Raw genomic sequence first — 26,639 nt, 5'->3', positions numbered from 1 at the left:
TAATGTTTGATGTTTTACCATTTTTTAAGTGTTGTAAGGCGCCCAGAGTGGCTGGGGAAACCCAGCCAGATGGGTGGGTTATAAATAATAAAATTGTTGTTGTTGCTGTTGTTGTTGTTGTTGTTGTTGTTGTTGTTGTTGTTGTTACTATTACTACTACATGGAAGTATCTTATACATGATAAAATATGGTAAATTTAAAGAAAATAAAGTGACATAAACCAATGAGATGTAACTTGCAAAAACTTATTGATGATAGTCGCACTCCTGTAATAATGTATTCGTGTTTTGAATGTGAAAGTCACTTCAGGTTTAGCTCAAGTGTGATTTTTCATCAGAAAATCCACATGGAAGAAAAACCTGATAAATGCTTGGACTCTGAAAAGAGCATTTGGTGGAACCCACACTTTGTATCCCACCAATGAATATTTATAGGGGAAAGAAACAGAAAAATATCACACCATGTTAGAAGTACTTATATTACTTCAAGCCTCCCTCTTCTATCTTGCAATAAAGCTCAGAGGTTTCTCCTCCTTGGGTGTCCACATTGCATCTTGATTCATCCAAGAACCTTAGCCCTCAAAAACCACCAGGGAAGCATCTTCAGGCAGCTCAAGCAACAGCAACGGATCATCACTAACTTTTAGCAAGTAAACAAGCTTTAAAATATATAGCTAACAATGGAACTGGCGGAAATGACTGGCAGAATCCGAGACCAGGGAGAAGAGTCGGTGGAAGAAGATTGGAAGAAATTTAAAGTTTATTAACAGAAACATTGTAAAATTAAGGAATGTTAGAAGGAGGCTGGAATGAAGTTATGTGGCTTTAGCAGAAATATTATAAAGGATTAAGTAAAAATAGATTGTTAATGGATGAAAGGAGGAAAGGTAAAGTTACATTATATTAAGATAAATTATAGGATAAAAATTGGGAAAGATGGAAAGGATCTGCTGAAATAGCTAACCGAACTAGAATACAAAAAAGGGAGGTGCGAGGAGGTCAAGGAAACAAGCAAATGAAAGATAAGTCATGGGAAGGTTCGTTGTGTTTTTTAATTGTTTCCATTTTTCTGTTTTTCTGTTTTTTTATAAATTTTTTCCCCTATTCTCTTCTTTCTTTATTGTGATGTGTTATTAAGTTTTTGTTTAACTTGGAATTATTTCTTTCTCTTTTTGTAACAATTGAAACTTTAATAAACATTATTATTTTATATAGATAGATGATAGATAGATAGATAGATAGATAGATAGATAGATGATAGATAGATAGATAGCTAACAGCCCTGGCACTCTACACACACACACACACACACACACACACACACACACACTGCTGCAGCAGAAACACAGCAGAATTCTTTGTCATTCTGGTCACTTCTCAAAGATTTTATGAGGTCAAGAAAGAATTGTAAAGAGTCCGAAGCATGTTTGAGGCTGGAGCATGTTCACTGTGAAGAGAGGCTGAAGCGCTTGTGGTCTTTGAGTTAGGGCCAGGAGGATGGGGAATCTAGAAGTTCACATAGAATTGTAGAGCTGGAAGGGACCCTGAGGGTCATCTCGTCCAACCACCAACAATGCAGGAATCTCAGCTAAAGCATCCTTGATATTTGGCCACCCTAACTCTCCTTGAAAACCTCCAAAGAAGGAGAGATCACCACCTCCACTGTCAAACAGCTCTTACTGGCAAAGAGCTTTTCCATATGTGTCGTCGGAATCTCCCTTGCTGCAACCTGAATTCTGAATTCTTGTTAGATATTTTGAACTGTTTGGAGAAAAACTAGATATCATCACCACATGTTGGGAAATAATGGATAAAAGGAAGCACTGATATCCTCACATTCTCACACACACCCCACCTGCCCTTCACCATAAGATACTAGGATTGGTTACAACAATAAATATATAGTGAATCTTTTCCTGGCTAAAAAGAAAAGGGTAAAGGCTATGTAAAAGTATGTAAGTACCTATTGTAGAATAATAACAGGGAACCTGAAGCCCACTACATGTCCCAAGGTCCTCTATCACACCTGAATTAAGTTCACACCAACTGTTTCTGATTAATTTTCTGTTTTAAGCAAAACCCATCCCTTTATATAGCCTGGAGAATCTGCTGCCATCTTTAGGTTTTTGTTGTCAAGTGCTCCTTTGTGTTCAGATCAGGCCTCAGTATAATGATGTAGCACTTTGGGATGAAGATGCAGCCCAGAAGCCCAGCACTGGAGGCCAACATAGAGAAGACCTGCACGGCTACCATGTATTTCCCCTTGGTGCTCAGGTAGGTGGGCACAAAGGACACCCAAACACTGCAGAAAACCAGCATGCTGAAGGTGATCAGCTTGGCCTCATTGAAGGCCCCAGGCAGCTTCCTGGCTAGGAAAGCCACCGTGAAGCAGATGGCTGCCAGGAAGCCCATGTAGCCCAGGGCACCATAAAACATGGCCACAGACGCTTCATTGCATTGCAGGATAATCTCTGCAGGCTGAGAGTGCATGTCAGACTCTGGGAATGGGGGAGAGGTACTCAGCCAGGTGGTGCAGATGAGAACTTGGACACTGGAACAGGAAATGACAACAGCGTTGGCCAGACTTTTCCCCAGCCATCTCCTCACTCTGTTCCCTGGCTTGGTGGCCATGAAGGCCAGCACCACAGTGATGGTTTTAGCCAACAAAGAAGAGACGGCAACAGAGAAGATGATGCTGAAGACCATTTGTCGGAGAAGGCAGGTTTCTTTCTTTGGCCGACCAATGAATAGGAAGGAGGACGAAAAAGAGAGCAGGAGGGAGACAAGGAGGATGTAGGAGAGGTCCCGGTTATTGGCTTTGACTATGGACGTTTCTTTGTACTTAAGGAAGATTCCTAAAACAATGCTTGTCATTAATAGCAGCAAGATTGCAATGGAAGCTAGAAGGCTTCCCAAAGTTTCTTCATAGGTCAGGAAGGAGATACGTTTGGGAACACATTGAACTTGACCCTTGTCTGGATGCTGATCTTCGGGACATTTGGTACAATTCTTTGCATCTAAGGAGGTAAAAGGAGTGCTTTAGCATCATTTAAATCCATAACCATCTATGTTCTATTACATTTTAGGGGGCAAGATGTCCATACAAGGGAGGGCCAGGAAAAAAGAATGTCCAAAAAAGGAGTAGATAAAATTGGTTTGTTTATTTGCTTATTTTATATTTGTGCTTATACTGTTGCCTTCCTCCATGATGATAGAGGTGGTTTTCAAAAATTTCTCAGTTTTATCACCAAAACAACCTTGTGATACAGGTAAAGCTGAGAGGCAGTGACCTCCCACAGATCTGCTGCTTGTGCAGCTTTTGCTGAATTTATACTGTCCTCTTCCATGTGAAATGGTTTTACTTTACATAAATAATATATTTGATCACTGAGGATGCCCTCACCATGATTGTTACTTTGTTGTCCACCAATTGCTTCCTTTTCATTCTTTGTTTCAACCCACTTCCTAGAATTAACATAGATGAATAAAAATAGGGAAGCCAAAAAAGGAGATACATTCAAAAATGTATTTTGACTCTTCACAGAAAAGGTCACTAAGTGAATGTTTCCACAATTTCTATTCTCAAAAGGGCTCCTGTTTATATTCACCCACCTTCCTGAGCAGAGATGGTCCCTTCTGCACATGGGGCACAAGCATAGCAGCAAACGGGCTTTCCTTCTTGAACCACTTTGGCGTATCCAGGTTGACAGCTTTTGGTACACCTGGAGCTAGGTACAGTCTAAACATAGAGAACATGCATCAAACAGAAAGTGTCAGGACTATTTGTGTCTATGACATTCATTTATGGAATTTGGAAAGGACCTAAGAAGGGTCCCTATTCCCACTGACCCCAGGCACTTTTCCAGGAAGCATTTTGATGCATGGCAGGGAAAACTCTTTGGTGTGTTTCCTTTTTTGTTCAGACAATTATATCGGACTATTCTATGCAAAAGTATATATTAAAAAAGCAAATGAGAAACCCTAGAATGGCAGAGATAAGAAAAGAGCAGCAATAGAACATACTTATGAAGGACCCCTAGATGGTTAAATCCAGTGAAAGGTGACTGTGGCATGCGGCACTCATCCCCCCTTTCAGGCCAAGGGAGCTGGCGTCCATCCTGAGACAGCTTTCCTGGTCATGTGGCCAGCATGACTAAATGGCTTCCGGTGCAATAGGACACTGTGATGAGTGCCAAAGTGCACAGAAACACTATTTACCTTCCTGCTGCAGCGGTACTTATTTATCTACTTGCACTGGTATGCTTTTGAACTGCTAGGTTGGCAGCAGCTGAGACAGAGCAACGGGAGCAGCAGTTAAACATACCACCACCTGAAGACTCCAATTTCAAAAAGTGCCTCCGGAATTATGGTTACATTATTATTATTCTTTTTCCAAAGTGTTTTGAGTCTTGGCAAAGAATGGGGAGATGAGCCTCTTGCGACAGCTTCTTCCACTTAGACCTTCTATCTCCCATCCCTCTATTAATGCCATTGCTGCTGCTAATAATGCTAATTGCTTAAGGTGGAATCCTTGGTGTCAAGAGTACGGCATTCAGTTTCCAATCAACCCCTCCCTGCACGGTAGTATGCTGGCACCATGTTGTTAACACAGGCCAGGAGATGCCATCAAGATTCCAGGTAGCAAGAGCTCTCCTTTCCACTCCTTGCTTCCTGAAATCTGGACATGAATCTCATTCACCCCCTGGGCTGACTTTGGAAATCCTGCACTCCACTGATTAGGGCTTATCCACACTTCCTTTTGGGCCATCTTTCTAGTCACAGGTCCATGCATTAAAGCTCCATGTCAAAGCAGTCCCTCCCTCCCTCCCTCCCTCCCTTCCTTCCTTGTTCCTTCCTTCCTTCCTTCCTTCCTTCCTTCCTTCCTTCCTTCCTTCCTTCCTTCCTGTCTATCTCAGTACTTTCCCTAAGAAAACCCACATTTTACCACTGAATCAAAGCAAATGGCAATCAGGTTTCCACAGGAAAGTGCTGGGAGAAAAAAACACCATAAAACAGATCAGGACCTGTAAGTCACATTGTGGCACAAATGGAAGTGTCAATGAGCCCTTACTCCCCGACAGGTGTGCAAAGGGCTCTAGTCAAAGTGCCCTTGGAATTATTCAGTTAGTGATTAGACCATTACAGATGTGGGATAGAGTAGTATGCCATACCTTCTCAAACCACTTGGGCCAGACAATGGCTTGTGAGTTGATTGTGAACTTCATGTCAGTGGATCCGTCTCTCCCTATACTCCCAACCAGCACTCTTACACGAGACTTATTGGGAAACATCACCCAGTTCTCAATGTCATAGTAGAATGGAATCTCCCCGTTCTCATCCAATCTGAGGCTGCCCATGGAAGTATTCAAAAACTGGAGTCCTCTTAAGAATGGGTGAAGCTGGAACGGCAGGAAAGAACACCGGCATTTATGAAATAGAAAAGTTGAATATAAGCCCTCTACACTTTGAGCTTTAATCTCCTAGGAATTGGGGTCTGTGCATATTTCATCTGGACTTATGAGCCTTTTGAAGCCATTCCATTTTCAGTCGGCAGGATTTATTCTGAACAAGAAAAAAACTAAAGCAATTACCAAAAATATAGATCAGGAGGTAATTAATAGATTACAGCAACAAACAGAGATAGAAGTGGTTAAGAAAGTTAAATATTTAGGAGTATGGTTAACCCCCATGAGTATTGATTTGTTTCAGAATAATTATGTTCCAACATGAACTAAAATTAAAAGGGACTTAGAGGTGTGGAGAAGAATGAAATTGTCATTTTGGGGAAGAATTGCAACGATTAAAATGAATGTGCTACCGAAGATGTTATTTTTATTTCAAACAGTTCCAGTAATCAAAGGGGCAGCAATTTTTAAAAATTGGCAAAGAGAAATTTCAAGGTATATCTGGCAGGGTAAGAAGCCGAGGATAAAATTTTAGATATTGACAGATGCGAAAGCAAGAGGAGGCTTTGCCCTGCCAGACTTGAAACTGTACTATGAAGCATCCTGCCTCTGTTGGTTGAAGGAATGGGTGAAATTAGAAGATACTGACTTGGAAGGTTTTGACAATAGATTCAGGTGGCATGCGTATTTGTGGTATGAAAAGAAACATGTACATAAAGGTTTCGAAAATCACATCATAAGAAGGTCTCTGATTGAAGTGTGGGAAAGAAGAAGAGTTTGGATTTGATATCCCGCCTTTCACTCCCTTTAAGGAGTCTCAAAGCGGCTAACATTCTCCTTTCCCTTCCTCCCCCACAACAAACACTCTGTGAGGTGAGTGGGGCTGAGAGACTTCAAAGAAGTGTGACTGGCCCAAGGTCACCCAGCAGCTGCATGTGGAGGAGCGGAGATGTGAACCCGGTTCCCCAGATTATGAGACTACCGCTCTTAACCACTACACCACACTGGCTCTCAAAATCTGTTGGAACAAAAAACTCCATATTGGTTATCGCCGTTGGAGGAGATGAGTGTGAAAAAAGTCAATCTGACTAGGGGATGGGTGACATATGAGAAGTTAATAAGTAAAAGAGAAGGTAAATGGAAAATGAGACCATTCAAGAAATTAAGGATTATGTTAATGACTGGTTGCATTTTTTTCAAATTAGTGAAATGTTCAGAAAAGATTTAAATCAAAGGGGTTTTGCTGATGAGGAATCAAAATTTCAGACAGAAATATTGAATAATGATTTTAAAATTTTACCAAAATTTTCAAGATATGACTAGAATGGTGCACGAAGGATGAAGAGGTAAAATTAGTTATGATTGATTGGGCCAAAGACTTAGGACATAATATACAAATGGAGGATTGGGAAAAATTATGGAAAGAAGGTCTAAGATTTACTGCATGTACAACTATAAAAGAAAATGTGATGAAAATGATGTATCAATGCTATGTAACACTGGTGAAGTTAGCAAAAATGTACAAGACTAGTAACAAATGTTGGAAATGTAAAGAAAAAGAAGGTACATTCTATCATATGTGGTGGGAATGCAGGAAAGTAAAAAGCTTTTGGGAAATAGTATATAATGAATTGAAGAAAATGTTGAAATATACATTTGTTAAGAAACCAGGCATTACAGGTAACGAGATAAATAAGAAAGAAAAGAAGTTATTTTTATATGCAGTGACAGCGGCAAGAATATTGATGGCCCAGAAATGGAAATAGGAGGAGCTACCTACAATAGAAGAATGGAGAACAAAATTGATGGACTATGCAGAATTGGACAGAATGACAGGAAGGATCTGGAACTGACGAGACCAAAGATTTACAGAAAACTGGGAAAAATTTATTGAATATTTGCAGAAATTAAGTGATAATCAGATTACGTTTGTAAGTTTTAATGAAGCGCTGTGATGGGAGAATGTTATAATAAGTATTAAAAATGGGAGGAAGTTTACAGTAATATTATAAACCATAAGGAAGAAACGTGTAAAAAGTTAAAAGATGAAGGATTGGCAAATTGAGGGAAGTCAAAAAAGAGAAATAAGATGTAATTAAGATATATGGAATGTATAATTCTGTTTTGTATTTGAAAACATATATATATATATATATATATATAGAGAGAGAGAGAGAGAGAGAGAGAGAGGAATTGGGGTCTGTGCACATTTCATCTGGACTCATGAGCCTTTTGCAACCATTCCTTTTTCTTTATTAGAACATTTGTAGGCAACTCATTGTATTAAAAAAAAAGGTTTCTGAAGAATAAGATAAATACAAAAGACAATAAAATACTTCTTAAAAAATAAAAATAGCACAAATAAAAAACTTTTTAAACATAGATGGTCCTACAAATCCTACAAATCAGTGCACAGCATAGATGCCAACTCCATGGGGCCCTGGGTGCCCAAGCACCGACAAAATTTCCCATGAAGGGGTCGCGTATGCACAAATTTTGGTGCCAGAGCCATGCGCGCTGCATGACACCTACAGGCCCAGGCATAGGGGCCATATTGGCACTCCTAGTGCACAGTTAGACCATTACCTTATGAATAGAACACCATTTCCTCAGCTACTCACTGTATCACCAGGGAAGGTTATTTGTCAATAGGGGCTGCTCAGGTCTCCTCACAGCCAAGAGCATAGGAGTGGGATATGTGGCTGTACAGAGTAGTCCCCCTGCCTGGTAAAATTATCTGAAAGTAGGGGGAATTTGCACATACATACTATCATGAGATTGAAACTTTGGTTGCTCAGAATCCTAGATAATGTGGAAGCCTGCAAATTGAAGTCTCTTCTTTCCTTTCAAAGAGTAGCCGCTTTCAGTGGAACTTGCACAATGCCACAAAGGAGGACATCGTCTCCCATTATCATTTGGTTGTGCTAATTTATTGGCATAGAGGTAAATTTCTTAACAGTTACTATCATTTAAATATAAATCCTTTAAAAAAAAATATTTTTATTTCAACAGCTTTTCCAGCAAGCTGAGAAGCTCTTTGCTTTTCATGTTCTTTCTGTAGTTTTACAGTGTGTTTCATACTATCCAAGTTGTTAAACCGCCCTGCACTCTTTTGACAAAGGCCAATTTTATCATGTAAAAGTTTAGATATTAATATAGAATTAAAGGGACGCAGGTGGCGCTGTGGGTTAAAGCCTCAGCGCCTAGGGCTTGCCGATCGAAAGGTCGGCGGTTCGAATCCCTGCGGCGGGGTGCGCTCCCGCTGCTCGGTCCCAGCGCCTGCCAACCTAGCAGTTCGAAAGCACCTCCGGGTGCAAGTAGATAAATAGGGACCGCTTACCAGCGGGAAGGTAAACGGCGTTTCCGTGTGCGGCTCTGGCTCGCCAGAGCAGCGATGTCACGCTGGCCACGTGACCCGGAAGTGTCTCTGGACAGCGCTGGCCCCTGGCCTCTTAAGTGAGATGGGCGCACAACCCCAGAGTCTGTCAAGACTGGCCCGTACGGGCAGGGGTACCTTTACCTTTACCTTTATAGAATTAAAAATTCCTTCTATTTTACAGTTGATGGGCAATTTCAAGTCCCAGCAGGGAAACAGTGGAAGATGAGGAGGAACCAACTTCTGCTATGATGGCTGCATCTCTCTCAGGGCGCCAGAGAAGAAGAACTAGATGGTGGGGGGCTGTTCTAACCTAACCACAATAGGCAGAAAGGTTTACTTCCACCACAAGACTCACTAATGAGATTTTCCGCCAAAATGAGCAAAAAGGGGGGTGGGGGAATCCTCAGCCCTAAATTTGATTCCAGTGGTGGGGAAATGAGTTGCAATTTGCAACAAGGAAAAGGAAATACCTGCCATGGCTGTAGCCTTTGACGTTCCAGCCTGTCTCCACCACTCGCCATCAGCATGACCTTTGATCTAGATGAATATGCAGCATTCAAAGCCTGAGCCACAGCTTGGACACTGAAGTACGTGATGTAGCTGTCTTGAGACAGGGCTCTCTCCAGCTCCTCTCCAGGCAGCAACTCCAGTTTCTCATTCTCTGTGCATCTTGTCCGACCTTTTTCAGCCAATGTGTCCTTTCTATATAAGCAATGAAATGCTTTAACCCAAAACTGTCCAAGAATTTTGGAAACTGTATTATAGTAATTATGGTAATTTTTTCTTAGTTGGGGCTTCATTATGAAGGACAAAGATCCATGGATGTACTGGAAGAGATCCGGATTCGTATTCAAATTAACATTAATGTCTTGAAGACCTGTTGAGATCCAGACTTTCCCCCCAATTTGTTTCTCAAGAAATTGTTGTATTATCATGAGTTCAGTCCATGCCCTGTAACTGCTTTTATAGTAAACAAATATTTTGACTTTGTCCCATATGATTAATGGTTCACTTGGGATGAGATATGGATCTAGGTTATGTTCTGGTATTCTTTTTAATAAGGCAATGCAGATTCCATTGTTGATCATCAGAGGTGTCAAGGCACTCAAGAACCTTTCTCCAGTATCATTGTCTGAAACCAAGAGGCCAGTCCACGTCCATCCAAAATTCAGTAGCAACTTCACAATCCCCCAATACTGACTTTCTCCCTTGGGGACCATTTGGTAGACAAAGGGGACTTCAGTTTTCTCATCCAGTGTCTGAGTCATAAAGCCATAACTGATCTGTTGATAAAAGAAATAGATTAGTGATTTGTTTCACTTTCAGGAAAAGGAATAGATACTGTATTTATTGTCTGTTATTACTTATTATCTGTTATTGTCTGGAAAAAAATGTGCTTGCTGCGGTTGATTGCAGTTTTAGTCTGAAATATTTGGAGAGTGCCAGATTGGTGGATGCTGGAAGAAAGATCTACTATCACTAAGGATTTGCTCACTTTTTCATTTCCCATATTGACTCTCCTGGAAAGAAAGTGGAATTTATTTCTTGTCCCTATCCTTCATACCTGTGGGATTTTGTAGATGCCAGACATGACTGAAATCTCTTTCGAGATGGCAGAATTGCTCCCTTCAAGAACAGACAGCAGGTTATTCCATTCTCCACAGTTATAGTTTGGAATATTGCTTTGCCCCCCTGCAAGCAGGTCTAGCATGGCAGCAGAAGTCATCCTTGCATCCAAAAAGTTCTCAAAGAGGTTGTAGCCCAAGGAGATGTTGGGTAAGAATCTGGAATCCAGGTTGATCTCCTGAACGGAGAACAAGAAGGACAAGATGTGACAGTAGTACCTAGGCATAAAACTGCAATGAAACATCAAATTAAAAATGTCAGAAACCTATTCACCATGTAAAGAAAACAAATGTTATTTCTAGGCAATCTCAATCTCAAAGTAGCTCATCCCCAAACAATGATATGTATGTTTGTAGTTTGGGCTGAGACAAGGCATATATTTATTATTATTTATTTATTGAATAAATTTATATACTGCTCTTCATCTGAGGATCAACTAATTACAAGGTGTAAATCTATTTACCACTTAAAAATAAAAACTTCCATTGCAAAGAAAGAAAGAAAGAAAGAAAGAAAGAAAGAAAGAAAGAAAGAAAGAAAGAAAGAAAGAAAGAAAACAGAGAGGCACACAGCCTTCGAAGTGGAATATTGCTTTTATTATTATGAATTAAGTAGAAACTATTGGAGTGGTGTTGGAGAAGCATGACATCCAGCGGCATCTAATCACTTACCATCCAAGCCTTTTTGAGGGAATCTGGGAAAAAATGTATGGGTCTGCTAGAGTCAACATACTTGGAGATATGATCCCAGCAATTATGAAGTCTCCGGGCCGGTAGTAATTCTGTGTTCGACTCTCTTCCCAGATCAGATTCAAGGGACATCTTTTCCCTTGATTTTCGCAGTCTCCATGCGTCATTAGCAGGAGAAGCAGGAAGGAAATCATTTCGCCTGTAGCTCCTACACTTCTCTTGTGGCTGCTCCTCTCTCCTGCCCAGCCAGATAATCAGAAGTCAACAGCTCTTGCAAGAGCAAAGCTGCAGTGACTTTCCCAGTATGAGTAGCATTCAGGTATCCCTCAGCTGTTCAATGAGACTGTCTCTGACATATCAGCTATTCTCTGCATCAACCTTTCTCCCCAGGCACAGAGCTAGATATAACCTCATGCTGCCCTTGATTGTGCTGTCTTGGCAACCTCCATAAATATCTCTAGAGCTTGGCAATGATAAATAGCTATGATTTCGATAATTATAAGGAGAATAAATTTGACCACTGCAACAAACTTTAGTCATTGCGAAGCTTGGGTGGCAGGTGCAGAGCTGGAGGAAAAACATGTTTACAATGAATCACAGGTGAATTGCCAAAGTTTGACATGTATGTGTTTGTGTGCAAGTTTGGCCTCAACAGCATATGGCCCTTGGGCTTAGTCCCAAGTAAGGAAGTCCAGGTTCTGTGTGTCCCATTGAACTTAATGGGAATTTTGGCTAACAAGGCATAGGGCACTGCAGGAAAATAGATCTTTCTTATGGAGTTGGGACATATCTTCTTGGCTCAGCATCAAATTCTGCATGTTCATAGAAACATATTCCCAGCACACAGCCAATACCTGATCTTTAGAAAAACATGAAGTGAAGAAGAAATACAAGAAATGCTGGCATTTATAAAAGGTGGAATAGATTGGTTTCATGTGTATCAATCAGACAATAACATTACAAATCTCCATATAACTCAAACAGTGACATCAGCCATCCAGCCACTTCATTCAGGCTCCAGCAATACACAGAGATCCTTCAACTAAGACTGGAGCTCAGTGAAGCTTGAGAGATGTCAAAGTAGAACACCACTAAAGGAAGTCTTAGGGGGAGCCCCTGCAACACCACCTCCCCCTGCCCAAGGGAGCTCTTGAGTGGGAGGTGAGCAGGTCTTACCTGAAATGGGTCACTACAGACAAAACAGGGTTAGGCCAGTAGTGTTGGTGGTGATTAGTAGAGGTGCTGTGCTCTCTGAGGTCCATGTTAGGCAGCAGAAGAAGCTTAGAAGAAAGTTTGAATGGCAACAATTTAACTAAACGCAGATGTTTGACTGGGAGGCTGTTTTCCTGGAAAAACTTGGTTGCTCCATTCAATAAGCGATCTGTCTGGATTGAGAGGCAGACCAAGGTAGAATCACTTTCAGCTACAATACTGAATGTCACTAACTGCATAAGCTACTGACCTTCCTTGGGCTCTAGGGATGCTAAAAGAACTGTGTTGTACATAGTTGTTCTACTATGTGCCAGTACAATATACTACCCCTGACCTTAGTTAACTGTCTGACATATTTTCTTCTACAAGCAATCTTGTGGCTTCAATTACGCAATCCACTGGTCGGCACACAATCCACTGCACACACCCCAACATGATAAATACATTTTCATCATTCATGACAACATTTTAAGGTCCCAAGTTGCATGGTGGTTAGATTGGTCTCAACTAGGGCCAGGGCCTTTTCAGTACTGGCCCCGACTTGGTGGAATGCTCTGTCACAAGAGACTGGGGCCCTGCGGGGCTTGACATCTTTCCTCCGGAACTGCAAGATAGAGCTGTTCCACCTGGCCTTTGGTTTGGGCTAGGTCTGACCCTTATTTTCCCCTCCCCTTATGGTTTTGATCTATGGGCTACTTTTAAAATGAGGCTGCATTTTAAATTGCATTTTAACCTCTATTTTAAATTGGGTCCGTCCCCCCCCCCCTTTATGTTTTTAATGTAATTTTACTGGTGTTAGCCACCCTGAGCCGGCTCTGGTTGGGGAGGGCGGGGTAGAAAAATAATATTATTTATTTATTTATTTATTTATTAATTAGCTGCAGTCACATGACAAGTATGTAGTTTTCACAACTGTTGTGTTGGATATCAAACATCAAAATTGAAAAGAATCCATAGGTGAAATCTATACACATAAAAAATGTTGTGAAAATGCCATTTTTTAAAAAAACAGAAACCTTTTTACAAATACATTGAATTTAGCATAGATCTCTGTTTCTTTCTAGTGTCACATTTGTATATTGCACTTTACAACACATTTAAAAAGTTTTATTTGGAGCTGATTAGCTGAGTCCTTAGAGAATCACACAACATATTAAATTTTTGTTGTTAGGTGCTCCTTTGTATTCAGTTCAGGCCTCAGCACAATAATGTAGCACTCAGGTTGGAAGATACGACCAAAAAGCCCAGCACTGGACCCTAAAATAGAGAAGATCTGCACGGCTACCATGTATTTCCCCCTGGTGCTCAGGTAGGTGGGCACAAAGGACACCCAAACACTGCAGAAGACCAGCATGCTGAAGGTGATCAGCTTGGCTTCATTGAAGGACCCAGGAAGGTTCCTGGCTAAAAAAGGTGAAAAACTCTATTAAACATTACTCCTGTTCCTTGCAGATGCAGGGCATTCCACCAAGTGTCTAGAAAATCAACATTCACACAAGGCCCAGTATCAATATATACCCAAGGTAATCAGCTTCCTCACTTATGGAGAGTATTTAGGATCCTCCTGATGTCCTTTGCACTCTTATTGTCCTTAACCACAGAGATTGTGTTAGGAATCTTCTTCTAATACCTTGACTTTCCCATAGTCAAAGCCAACAGAAAGAACCTCTCCTCTATTCTGATTACATCCCTCCTGCTCTCTTTCTTGATGCTTGGTTTTGTTAGGCTACTCTATTGCCTATACTGATGGCTGTGCCATTTTTTAAAATATAATTTTGTCATTTTCATTGTGAAAAATGATTAGGAGTGCAAAAATAATTTCAGTTAAGGCACAGACCGTAACCTCTCCTTGATCCCATGTTAGCATCCTGAAATTGGTGGGAGGGTGCTAATTGAGACCCTCTGAGTTCCTGTACTATTGGTGTTCATATTTTAAGATCATAAAGTTCCTTGGGTGCTTTGGATAAAAGGCAGTATTGAAAAATAATAAACAGAGAAACCATATTCTGGAGAACAGAGGTTCATTCCCACACCCGCAATGAAAGTTAATAACTTATTATAAGTTAGAATCATAGAATCATAGAGCTGGAAGAGACCACAAGGGCCATCGAGTCCAACCCCCTGCCAAGCAGGAAACACCATCAGAGCACTCCTGACATGTGGTTGTCAAGCCTCTGCTTAAAGACCTCCAAAGAAGGAGACTCCACCACACTCCTTGGCAGCAAATTCCACTGTCGAAAAGCTCTTACTGTCAGGAAGTTCTTCCTAATGTTTAGGTGGAATCTTTTTTCTTATTAACAAGTTATTAACAAGAAGTTATTATTATTGTGGTATTATATTTGAAGTTATATACCGTCCTACACGCACAGGTGTCAGGGCGGTCCTCAGAATAAAATCAGATATAAAACCTCAAAATACATAATCAAAATAGAACAAAAGGGGAAAGTTGTTTGCGCAGGTTTACAAACTCCGTTTCCGGAGTGCAAATATGGAGCGTGACTTTCCACATATTTCCACACTGTTCCTAAAGAATTCATGAGCAGTCCTATTGATATGACTGATGTCTTTACAATGAGAAAAGGCCACACATCTTTCAATCATCCAACTATCTGACTTTTTGAAGACAGATACGTTTTTAATGTTTGATGTTTTACAATTTATTAAGTGCTTTAAGCCACCCAGAGAAGCAGGGGAAACCTAGCCAGATGGGTGGGGTATAAATAATAAAATGATGATGATTATTATTATTACTACTACATGGGAGCATCTTATACATGAGAAAATTGTTGGGATACTGCCAGGGAGACAAAAGCCATCATGGCCCCACGCCGATGCCAGACGATCCATCAACCTCCCATAGAAACGCAGTATCAATCAATTAGTGACAAAAGCCTCAGAAATAGCTTTCCACATTCCAGACCTCATGCACGCTCTATCAGCAGAGTTCGCACAGCGAAAGATGCACTCAGGAGAGCATTATTTACAACTTTATTCAGCGTTGGTCAGAACAAAGAAAAAACATGACCGCCTGCTTCGATGTCTCAGGCACAGAGAGAAAACGAAACCATATACAAAACATAAACTTCCTGTGAACAAGAAATACGAAGGCTATGACACAACAACCTATTCCCTTTTTAAGGTGGAACGGAAATATCCTAACAAAAATATGGTACATTTAAAGGAAATAAAGCAACATAAACCAATGAGATGTAAATTGCAAAAATTTATTCATGATAATCATACTGCTTTAATAATGTATTCATGTTTCAAAAGTGAAAGTCACTTCAGGTTTAGCTCAAGTGTTACTTTTCATCAAAAAATCCTCATGGAAGAAAAACCTTACAAATGCTTGAACTATGAAAAGAGCATTTGGTGGAACCCACACTTTGCATCCCACCAATGAATGTTTAATGGGAAAGAAACAGGAAAATACCACACCATGTTAGAAGTATTTATATTACTTCAAGCCTTGCTGCCCTTTTAAGAATCCAGAAAGGATAAAATAGTGTCCCTCTTTTATATTGCAATAAAGCTCAGATGTTTCTCCTCCTTGGGTGGCCACATTGCATCTTGATTCATCCAAGAATCTAAGCCGTCAAAAGCCACCAGGGAAGCATCTTCAGGCAGCTCAACAACAGCAACGGATCATCACCAACTTTTAAGCAAGTATACAAGCTTTAAATATATATATAGTGAACCTAGTCCTGGCAAAAAAGAAAAGGATAAAAGCTATGTAAAAGTACGTAAGTACCTATTGTAGAATAACAACTGGGACCCTGAAGCCCACTACATGTCCCAAGGTCCTCTATCACACCTGAATTAAGTTCACACCAACTGTTTCTGATTAATATTCTGTTTTAAGCAAAACCCATCCCTTTATATAGCCTGGAGAATCAGATGCCATCTTTAGGTTTTTGTTGTCAAGTGCTCCTTTGTGTTCAGATCAGGTCTCAGTATAATGATATAGCACTTTGGGATGAAGATGCAGCCCAGAAGCCCAGCACTGGAGGCCAACATAGAGAAGACCTGCACGGCTACCATGTATTTCCCCTTGGTGCTCAGGTAGGTGGGCACAAAGGACACCCAAACACTGCAGAAGACCAGCATGCTGAAGGTGATCAGCTTGGCCTCATTGAAGGCCCCAGGCAGCTTCCTGGCTAAGAAAGCCACCACAAAGCAGATAGCAGCCAGGAAGCTCATGTAGCCCAGGGCACCATAAAACATGGCCACAGACCCTTCATTGCATTGCAGGATAATCTCTGCAGGCTGAGAGTGCATGTCAGACTCTGGGAATGGGGGAGAGGTACTCAGCCAGGTGGTGCAGATGAGAACTTGGACACTGGAACAGGAAATGACAACAGCGTTGGCCAGACTTTTCCCCAGCCATCTCCTCACTCTGTTCCCTGGCTTGGTGGCCATGAAGGCCAGCACCACAGTGATGGTTTTAGCCAACAAAGAAGAGACGGCAACAGAGAAGATGATGCTGAAGACCATTTGTCGGAGAAGGCAGGTCTCTTTCCTTGGCCGACCAATGAATAGGAAGGAGGATGAAAAAGAGAGCAGGAGGGATACAAGGAGGATGTAGGAGAGGTCCCGGTTATTGGCTTTGACTATGGACGTTTCTTTGTACTTAAGGAAGATTCCTAAAACAATGCTTGTCATTAATAGCAGCAAGATTGCAATGGAAGCTAGAAGGCTTCCCAAAGTTTCTTCATAGGTCAGGAAGGAGATACTTTTGGGAAGGCATTGAACTTGAGCCTTGTTTGGATACTGATCTTCTGGGCATTTTGTGCAATGTTTTGCATCTAAGGAGGAAAATTGAGTGATTTAGCATCATTTAAATCCATAACCAAGGGACGCAGGTGGCGCTGTGGGTTAAAGCCTCAGCGCCTAGGGCTTGCCGATCAAAAGGTCGGCGGTTCAAATCCCTGCGGCGGGGTGCGCTCCCGCTGCTCGGTCCCAGCGCCTTCCAACCTAGCAGTTCAAAAGCACCTCCGGGTGCAAGTAGATAAATAGGGACCGCTTACCAGCGGGAAGGTAAACGGCGTTTCCGTGTGCGGCTCTGGCTCGCCAGAGCAGCGATGTCACGCTGGCCACGTGACCCGGAAGTGTCTCCGGACAGCGCTGGCCCCTGGACTCTTAAGTGAGATGGGCGCACAACCCCAGAGTCTGTCAAGACTGGCCCGTACGGGCAGGGGTACCTTTACCTTTACCTTTAAATCCATAACCAACTATGTTCTATTACATTTTAGGGGGAAAAGTGCCCATATAAGGGAGGGTAAGGGGGGGATGTCTAAAAAAGGAGTGGACAAAATTGGTTATTTCATTTGCTTATTTATGTTTATACTGTTGCCTTCCTCCATGACAATAGAGGTGGTTTTGAAAAGTTTCTCAATTTTATCACCAAAACAAACTTGGGATATGGCTAAAGCTGAGAGGTACAGCTTTTGCTGAATTTATACTGTCCTGTCCCATGTGAAATTGTTTTACCTTATATAAATAATATATCTGATTACTGAGGATGCCCTCACAATGATCGTTGATTTGTAGTCCACCAACTGCTTCATTTAGAAAAATAGAGAAGCCAAAAAAGGAGACACAATCAAAAATGTCTTTTGACTCTTCACAGAAAGTGTCTCTAAGTGAATGTTTCCACAAAGGGCTCCCGTTTATATTCACCCACCTTTCTGAGCAGAGATGGTCCCTTCTGCACATGGGGCACAAGCATAGCAGCAAACGGGCTTTCCTTCTTGAACCACTTTGGCGTATCCAGGTTGACAGCTTTTGGTACACCTGGAGCTAGGTACAGTCTAAACATAGAGAACATGCATCAAACAGAAATTATCAGGACAATTTGTGTCTCTGTCATTGATTTATGGAGTTTGGAATTGACCGAACAGGGTCCCTATTCCCACTGACCCCAGGCACTTTTCCAGGGAAGCATTTTGATGCTGGACAACGTGGCAGGGAAAACTCTTTGTTGTTCTGACAATTTTTTCAGACAATTATATCTGACTATTCTAAGCAAGTTGGGACGCGGGTGGCTCTGTGGGTTAAACCACAGAACCTAGGACTTGCCGATCAGAAGGTTGACAGTTCGAATCCCCACAACGGGGTGAGCTCCCATTGCTCAGTCCCTGCTCCTGCCAACCTAGCAGTTCGAAAGCACATCAAAGTGCAAGATAAATAGATAAATAGGTACCGCTCCAGCGTGAAGGTAAAGGGCATTTCCGTGCGCTGCTCTGGTTCGTCAGAAGTGGCTTAGTCATGCTGGCCACATGACTCGGAAGCTGTACGCAGGTTCCCTCGGCCAATAAAGCGAGATGAGCGCCGCAACTCCAGAGTCAGTCATGACTGGACCTAATGGTCAGGGGTTCTTTTACATTTACCTTTATTCTAAGCAAAAGTATATATTAAAAAAGCAATTTTAAAACCCTAGAATGACAGTGATAACAAAACAGCAGCAATAAAGCATACATGAAGGTAAAGGCAAAGGAACCCTAGATCCAGTGAAACTTGACTGTGGCATGCAGTGCTCATCCCCACTTTCAGGCCAAGGGAGCAGGCATTCATCCTCAGACAGCTTTCCGGGTCATGTGTCCAGCATGACCAAACCCCTTCTGGTGCAATGGGACACTGTGATGAGTGCCAAAGTGCGCAGAAACTCTGTTTACCTTCCTGCTGTAGTAGTACTGATTTATCTTCTCACACTGGTATGCTTTTGAACTGCTAGGTTGGCAGCAGCTGGGACACAACAACGGGAGCAGCAGTTAAACATACCACCACCTGAAGACTCCAATTTCAAAAAGTGCCTCCTGAATTATGGTTACATTATTATTATTCTTTTTCCAAAGTGTTTTGAGTCCTGGCAAAGAATGGAGAGATGAGTCTCTTGCGACAGCTTCTTCCACTTAGACCTTCTGTCTCCCATCCCTCTGTTAATGCCATTGCTGCCGCTAATAATGCTAATTGCTTAAGGTGGAATCCTTGGTGTCAAGAGTATGGCATTCAGTTTCCAATCAAGCTGTATGCTGGCACCATGTTGTTAACACAGGCCAGGAGATGTCATCAAGATTCCAGGTAGCAAGAGCTCTCCTTTCCACTCCTTGCTTCCTGAAATCTGGACATGAATCTCATTCACCCCCTGGGCTGACTTTGGAAATCCTGCACTCCACTGATTAGGGCTTATCCACACTTCCTTTTGGGCCATCTTTCTAGTCACAGGTCCATGCATTAAAGCTCCATGTCAAAGCAGTCCCTCCCTCCCACCCTCCCTCCCTTCCTTCCTTCCTTCCTTTCTTCCTTTTTTCCTTCCTTCCTTCCTTAAACAAAACCCTGCTGTGACACAGATCAGGACCTGTAAGTCGCATTGTGGCACAAATGGAAGTGTCAATGAGCCCTTATTCCCAGCAGGTATGCAAGGGGCTGTAGTCAAAGTGCCCTTGGAATTATTCAGTTAGTGATTAGAGCTTTACAGATGTCATGTGGGATAAAGTATGCCATACCTTCTCAGACCACTTGGGCCACACAATGGCTTGTGAGTTGATTGTGAACTTCATGTCAGTAGATCCGTCTCTCCCTATACTCCCAACTGGCACTCTTACACGAGACTTATTGGGAAACATCACCCAGTTCTCAATGTCATAGTAGGCTGGTATGTGCCCATTCTCATCCAATCTGAGGCTGCCCATGGAAGTATTCAAAAACTGGAGACCTCTTAAGAATGGGTGAAGCTGGAATGGCAGGAAAAAACACCAGCATTTATGAAACAGTAATGTTGAATATAAGCCCTCTACACTTTGAGCTCTAATCTCCTAGGAATTTGGGCCTGTGCACATTTCATCCAGAGTCATGAACCTTTTCAGCTATTCCATTTCCTTATTAGAACATTTGTAGGCAACTCATTGTATAAAATAACAAGGTTTCCAGAGATTAAGATAAATACAAAAGACAATAAAAATACTTCTTAAAAAATAAAAATAGCACAAATACCAAACATTTTAAACATAGGTGGTCCTAGAAATCAGTGCACAGCTTAGATGCCAACTCCATGGGACCCTGGGTGCCCAAGCACCGACAAAATTCCCCATGAAGGGGTTGGGCATCCACAAATTTTGGTGCCAGAGCCATGCACACTGCATGACACCTACAGGCCCAGGCATAGGGGCCATATTGGCACTCCTAGTGCACAGTTAGACCCTTACCTTATGAACAGAACACTATTTCCTCAGCTGCTCACTGTATCACCAGGGAAGGTTATTTGTCAATAGGGGCCACTCAGGTCTGCTCACAGCCAAGAGCATAGGAGTGGGATATGTGGCTGTTCAGAGTAGTCCCCCTGCCTGGTAAAATTATCTGAAAATAGGGGGAATTTGCACATACATACTCCCATGTGATTGAAACTTTGGTTGCTCAGAATTCTAGATAATGTGGAAGCCTGCAAATTGAAGTCTCTCCTTTACCTTCAAAGTGTAGCCGCTTTCAGTAGAACTTGCACAATGTGTTTCATACTATCCAAGTTGTTAAACCACCCTGCACTCTTTTGACAAAGGCCAATTTTATCATGTAAAAGTTTAGATATTAATATAGAATTTAAAATTCCTTCTATTTTACAGTTGATAGGCAACTTCAAGTCCCAGCAGAGACACAGTGGGAGGAAGACTTCCGGGTTAGCGCCATCGGCAATGGCGGAATTCCTCTGATTCAGAGGAACCCGCTCTGTGAAAATTGGGTCTTGCCGCCGCGGCGAGGGCGGAGACCCATTAAAAATCTCAGGCGGAGGAAGCCTGGGAACGTGGGATTCGGCTGACACCAGGAGCGCCTCCCCTACTTTTTTGGGGCCCTGAAGTGACATGGGGTGGGCAGCGCGGTGTCTTGAATCGACTGCTACTTTTACGGAGTGAAACTGCACAGCCGTTGCCGGAGAGCGCTGACTTTTTCCTGTGGACAATTGGACTCTAAACAAGTACCCATGAGAAGAACGGAAAATTGGATTAAGAAACACTTTAATTTGGCATTGAAGCGGGAAGGTCTAAACAGGAAGTCCGCCTTCCGCTTTTTGTATATAGACTGAAGCAAAAATTGTGCAAGCTAAAGTCTGGAAAGTCGTATATAAAGACCTAAATTTCCTTCATTTTTAACCATCAAAACCCCTCTTGGAAGCAGGGGAAAAGAGGGGGAATTTTAACTGTTTAAGCCTGCAGAGAGAGGGTAAAGAAAGATAAATTTCCACCGTCTCAAACCTGGGAACGGGGTGTCAGAGATAGAAACTTTTGGGAGCCCATCAACTGTGAGCGGAATGTTTTTTGACAGATAGTTAAAGAAGAGAAACAAATTGATTCCTAAGTTACCTTTTGCATTTAAAAGAAACATAATTTGCCTTCAAAAGATGGATACAAATGGAAATTGTTCCCTCTAGAGGGAGCTTGTTAAATTGTTGCTGGAGTCGATCTGGGGAATCCACAGCTGTGGAGATTAGGATCGTGAGACCAGACTCTGACCTTGAACAAAAATGGATATAGAAGAAGTTTTGGTGCTTGCTTTTTGCAAGACAAACGCTTTGTTGGAGCAGATGCACGAGAAGATGAATCTGATGACTGATGCAGTTCAAAATTTTGGACTAACAGTGAATACTTATATAGAAACCACTCAGGACTCAACCCAGGAATCTGTTCTGACTGGGCAAGTGCAAATGCAGAAGACAATAGAGGAGGTTGCTGTTGAACCTCAAGCAACACAAATGGATAGAACCGAGGCCCTGCAGGAGCATAAGCCGCTGTTTATAAAGATTGAACCTGGAGTGGGCCAGAGGGGTCTGGAGTTGTGGGGGTCCTTAATTTTGGAGGGACTTTGAAACATGCATCTAAATTTTTTCTGGACTACCTGGTTGAATGTGGGGAATGGGACTGTGGGGATTGGACTGATCTGTTGAGGGGAGATGGAGATATTTTTGGGTTGGAGTTTCCCCGAGACCTTCTCAATGAGAAAGGAAAGAAATTAAGAAAGAGACCAACAAAAGACAAGGCAAAGTGCTGGTATAAACAAAAAGAAGAACCGCAGAAGGGACATGGAAAGGACTTAAGAGTCTCGGACATAAGATTACCAGGTTGATGGACTAGATGGAATGGACAGTAAGGTCTGACAAAACCCGAGACCAGGAAAAAGAGACGTTGGATGAAGATTGGAAGAAAGCTTTAAAAATTTATTTTGGGAATTAGGGTAAAATTTATTTTTGGAATTAGGAAAAAAGGTGGAATGAAATTATTTGGCTTTAGTAGAAATGATATTAGGAGTTATGTATAAATAAGTATTAAGTTTTAGGATTTAAGGTATTTTATCATAAGATAAGATAAGGTTAAAATAAAAAGGTAAATTGAATGACAGAAATCTGTGAAAGATGAAAAGGATTTGCTGAGTTAACTGACAGGTTAGACTGTTAAGATAAATTATCTAATAAAAAAAATTGAGAAAGATGGGAAGAATTTGCTGAAACAAATAATTAAACTAGAATACAAAAAGGGAGGTGTGAGGAGGTCGAAGAAACAAGTAAATGAAAGACAAAGAGATGGAATATTGGATGTGTGTTTTATTTTTTATTTTTTTATTGTTATTGCTGTATTTTTTAATCTAACTTTATTTTTTATTTTTTTATGTGTACCTTTTATATATTGTAATGTTTATGTTGTTAATTTTTTTTCCTGCTGTTTCTTTTTTTTTCCTCCTCCCCCCCTTTTCTCTCTTTTGTAACCTCTAAACTCTTAATAAATATTATTTTTAAAAAACCAAAAAAAACAGAGAAACAGTGGAAGATGAGGAGGAACCAACTTCTGCTATGATGGCTGCATCTCTCTCAGGGCGCCAGAGAGGAAGAACTAGATGGTGGGGAGCTGTTCTGACATAACCACAATAGGCAGAAAGGTTTACTTCCACCACAAGAGTCACTAATGAGATTTTCCGCCAAAATGAGCAAAAAGGGGGGTGGGGGACTCCTCAGCCCTAAATTTGATTCCAGTGGTGGGAAAATGAGTTGCAATTTGCAACAAGGAAAAGGAAATACCTGCCATGGCTGTAGCCTTTGACGTTCCAGCCTGTCTCCACCACTCGCCATCAGCATGACCTTTGATCTGGATGAATATGCAGCATTCAAAGCCTGAGCCACAGCTTGGACACTGAAGTACGTGATGTAGCTGTCTTGAGACAGGACTCTCTCCAGCTCCTCTTCTGGCACCATCTCCAGTTTCTCATTCTCTGTGCATCTTGTCCGACTTTTTCCAGCCAATGTGTCCTTTCTATATAAACAATGAAATACTTTATCCCAAAACTGTATAAGGAGTTTGGAAGATGGATCATAGGGTTGGTATCTTTTCCTTAGTTGGGGCTTCATTATGAAGGACAAAGATCCATGAATGCACTGGAGAAGATCAGAATCACTATTCAAATTAATATTAATGTCTTGAAGACCTGTTGAGATCCAAACTTTCCCCCCAATTTGTTTCTCAAGAAATTTTTGTATTATCATGAGATCAATCCATGCCGCTTGGCTGCTTCTATAGTAAACAAATATTTTGACTTTGTCCCATATGATAAATGGTTCACTTGGAATGAGATAAGGATTTAAGTTATGTTCTGGTATTCTTTTTAATAAGGCGATGCAAATTCCATTGTTCGTCATCAGAGGTGTCAAGGCACTCAAGAACCTTTCTCCATTATCATTGTCTGAAACCAAGAGGCCAGTCCATGTCCATCCAAAATTCAGGAGCAACTTGACAATCCCCCAATACTGAGTTTCCCCCTTGGGGACCATTTGGTAGACAAAGGGGACTTCACTTTTCTCATCCAGTGTCTGAGTCATAAAGCCATAAGTGATCTAGTGAGGAAAGGAAGAGATTAGTGATTTGTTTCACTTTCAGGAAAAGGAATAGATACTGTATTTATTGTCTGTTATTACTGTGGTACCTCGGGTTAAGTACTTAATTCGTTCCAGAGTTCTGTTCTTAACTTGAAGCACCACTTTAGCTAATGGGGTCTCCTGCTGCTGCCGAGCCGCTAGAGCACGATTTCTGTTCCCATCCTGAAGCAAAGTTTTTAACCCGAGGTACTATTTCTGGGTTAGCAGAGTCTGTAACCTGAAGCGTATGTAACCCGAGGTACCACTGTACTTATTATCTGTTATGGGTGGAGTTGATTGGAGTTTTAGTCTGAAAAATTTGGAGAGTGCAAGATTGGTGGATGCTGGAAGAAACATCCCTGGATCCAGTCTTCTACTATAGCTAAGGGTTTTCTCACTTTTTCATAGACCCTTCTTGTCCCTTCCCTTCATACCTGTGCAATTTTGTAGATACCTGACATGACTGAAATCACTTTTGAGATGGCAGAACTGGCCCGTTCAAGAACAGCCAGAAGGTTATTCCATCTTCCACAGCTATAGTTTGGAATATGGCTTTCACCACCTGCAAGCAAGTCTATCATGCCATCAGAAGTCATTCTTGCATCCAAAAAGTTCTCAAAGAGGTTGTAGCCCAAGGAGATGTTGGGTAAGAACCTGGAATCCAGGTTGATCTCCTGAACAGAGAACAAGAAGGACAAGATGTGCCAGTAGAACCTAGGTGTAAAACTGCAATGAAACATCAAATTAAAAATGTCAGAAACCTATTCACCATGTAAAGAAAACAAATGTTATTTCTAATCGATATCAATCTCAAAGTATCTCATCCCCAAAGAATGATATGTATGTTTGTAGTTTGGGCTGAGACAAGACATATTTTATTTTATTTCTTATTTAATAAAGTTATATACCACTCTTCATCTGAGGATCACTTTATTACAAGGTGAAAATGTATTGGCCATTTAAAAATAAAAACTAGGAGATTGCAAATTCCATAGCAAAAAAAGAAAGAAAACAGAGAAGCATACAGCCTTCAAAGTGGAATATTGCTTTATTATGATTAATTAAACATAAACTATTGAAGTGGTGTTGGAGAAGCATGACATCCATTGGCATCTAATTACTTACCATGCAAGCCTCTTTGAGGGAGTATGGGAAAAAATGTATGGGTCTTCTTCAGTGAATGAACGTGGAGATATGATCCCAGCAATTATGAAGTCTCCGGGCCGGTAGTAATTGACTGTTTGACTTTCTTCCCAGATCAGATTCTTGCGACATATTTTTCTAAGATTTTTGCAGTCTCCATGCAGCATGAGCAGGAGAAGCAGGAGGGAAATCATTTTGCCTGTACCTCCTACACTTCTCTTGTAGCTGCTCCTCTCCAGATAATCGGAAGCCAAAAACTCTTGCAAGAGCAAAACTGCAGTGACTTTCCCAGTATGGGTAGCGTTCAGGTATCCCTCAGCTGTTCATTCAGACTGTGTCTGACATATCAGCTATTCTGTGCATCCACTTTTCTCTCCAGGCACAGAGCTAGGAATAACGTCATGCTGCCCTTGATTGTGATGTCTAGAAATATATCCTGATCCTGGAAAGAATGAATAGCTATGATTTTGACAATTATAAGGAGAAGAAAATTGACCACTGTAACAACCTGGAGTCCTTGCGCAACTTGAGTGGCAGGTGCAGAGATGAACAAAAACATGTTTACAAGAAATCACAGGTGCAGTGCCAAAGTTTGACGTGTGTGCGCGCCTGAGCAGCAAGTTTGGCCTCAACAGCATTAGGAAATCTCTACAGGCAGGTCAGACTAAGTCCCATCTAGTCCAGCATGCCGTATATTTCAGTGGCTGATCACACACCTTTGAGAAGCTCACAAGCAGGGCATGGGGGCAGTAGACCTTTGGTGGTCTTTTTATTTTAATAATTTTATTGGAATTTTATTTACAACATAACATAAACCCCCCACCCCCACCCCCAATACACAATCCACCCTCATTAAACGTGAACATAACATACAGTGAGCATAACATACAACAGTACAAACAACGAAATAAAAGACTTCCTTTATCCTGTATCAGGCCTCCTTATTTAGCCAGTGTGCTGTAGTGGTTAAGAGCGGTAGTCTCGTAATCTGGTGAACCGGGTTCGCATCTCCACTCCTCCACCTGCAGCTGCTGGGTGAGCTTGGGCCAGTCACACTTCTCTGAAGTCTCTCAGCCCCACTCACCTCACAGAGTGTTTGTTGTGGGGGAGGAAGGGAAAGGAGATTAAGACTTCTTAGGGTAGTGATAAAGCGGGATATCAAATCCAAACTCCTCCTCCTCCTCCTCCTCCTCCTCTTCTTCTTCTTCTTCTTCTTCACTGGTTCCTTTATGAATAATTATTAAGATTTTTCTTATTATGTTAAATATCCACAAAGTCTCCTGCAGACATTAATCAAAA

The 26,639-nt window shown here is 41.5% G+C and overlaps 2 protein-coding genes across 2 annotated transcripts; both read right to left on the bottom strand.

The window, feature by feature from the left end:
* Positions 1-2,117: 2,117 nt before the first annotated feature.
* On the bottom strand, positions 2,118-11,292 carry LOC307209856 (vomeronasal type-2 receptor 26-like; the record flags this gene model as incomplete). The annotated part of the gene is made up of 5 exons (XM_079965220.1): positions 2,118-3,016; positions 3,612-3,738; positions 9,254-10,066; positions 10,348-10,639; positions 11,081-11,292. 5 exons carry the CDS (start codon positions 11,290-11,292, stop codon positions 2,118-2,120), a joined length of 2,343 nt encoding a protein of 780 aa, XP_079821346.1.
* A 4,817-nt stretch (positions 11,293-16,109) lies between these two features.
* On the bottom strand, positions 16,110-25,534 carry LOC307209855 (vomeronasal type-2 receptor 26-like; the record flags this gene model as incomplete). Its single annotated transcript, XM_079965219.1, has 6 exons — positions 16,110-17,115; positions 17,994-18,120; positions 19,816-20,043; positions 23,367-24,176; positions 24,632-24,923; positions 25,323-25,534. 6 exons carry the CDS (start codon positions 25,532-25,534, stop codon positions 16,217-16,219), a joined length of 2,568 nt encoding a protein of 855 aa, XP_079821345.1. The 3' UTR covers positions 16,110-16,216.
* Between the last annotated feature and the right edge of the window lie 1,105 nt (positions 25,535-26,639).

Source organism: Podarcis cretensis, assembly GCF_951804945.1.
Source record: "Podarcis cretensis genome assembly, chromosome: 2".
NCBI classification, from domain to species: Eukaryota; Metazoa; Chordata; class Lepidosauria; order Squamata; family Lacertidae; genus Podarcis; species Podarcis cretensis.
This window is presented reverse-complemented; position numbering and strand designations above follow the sequence as displayed.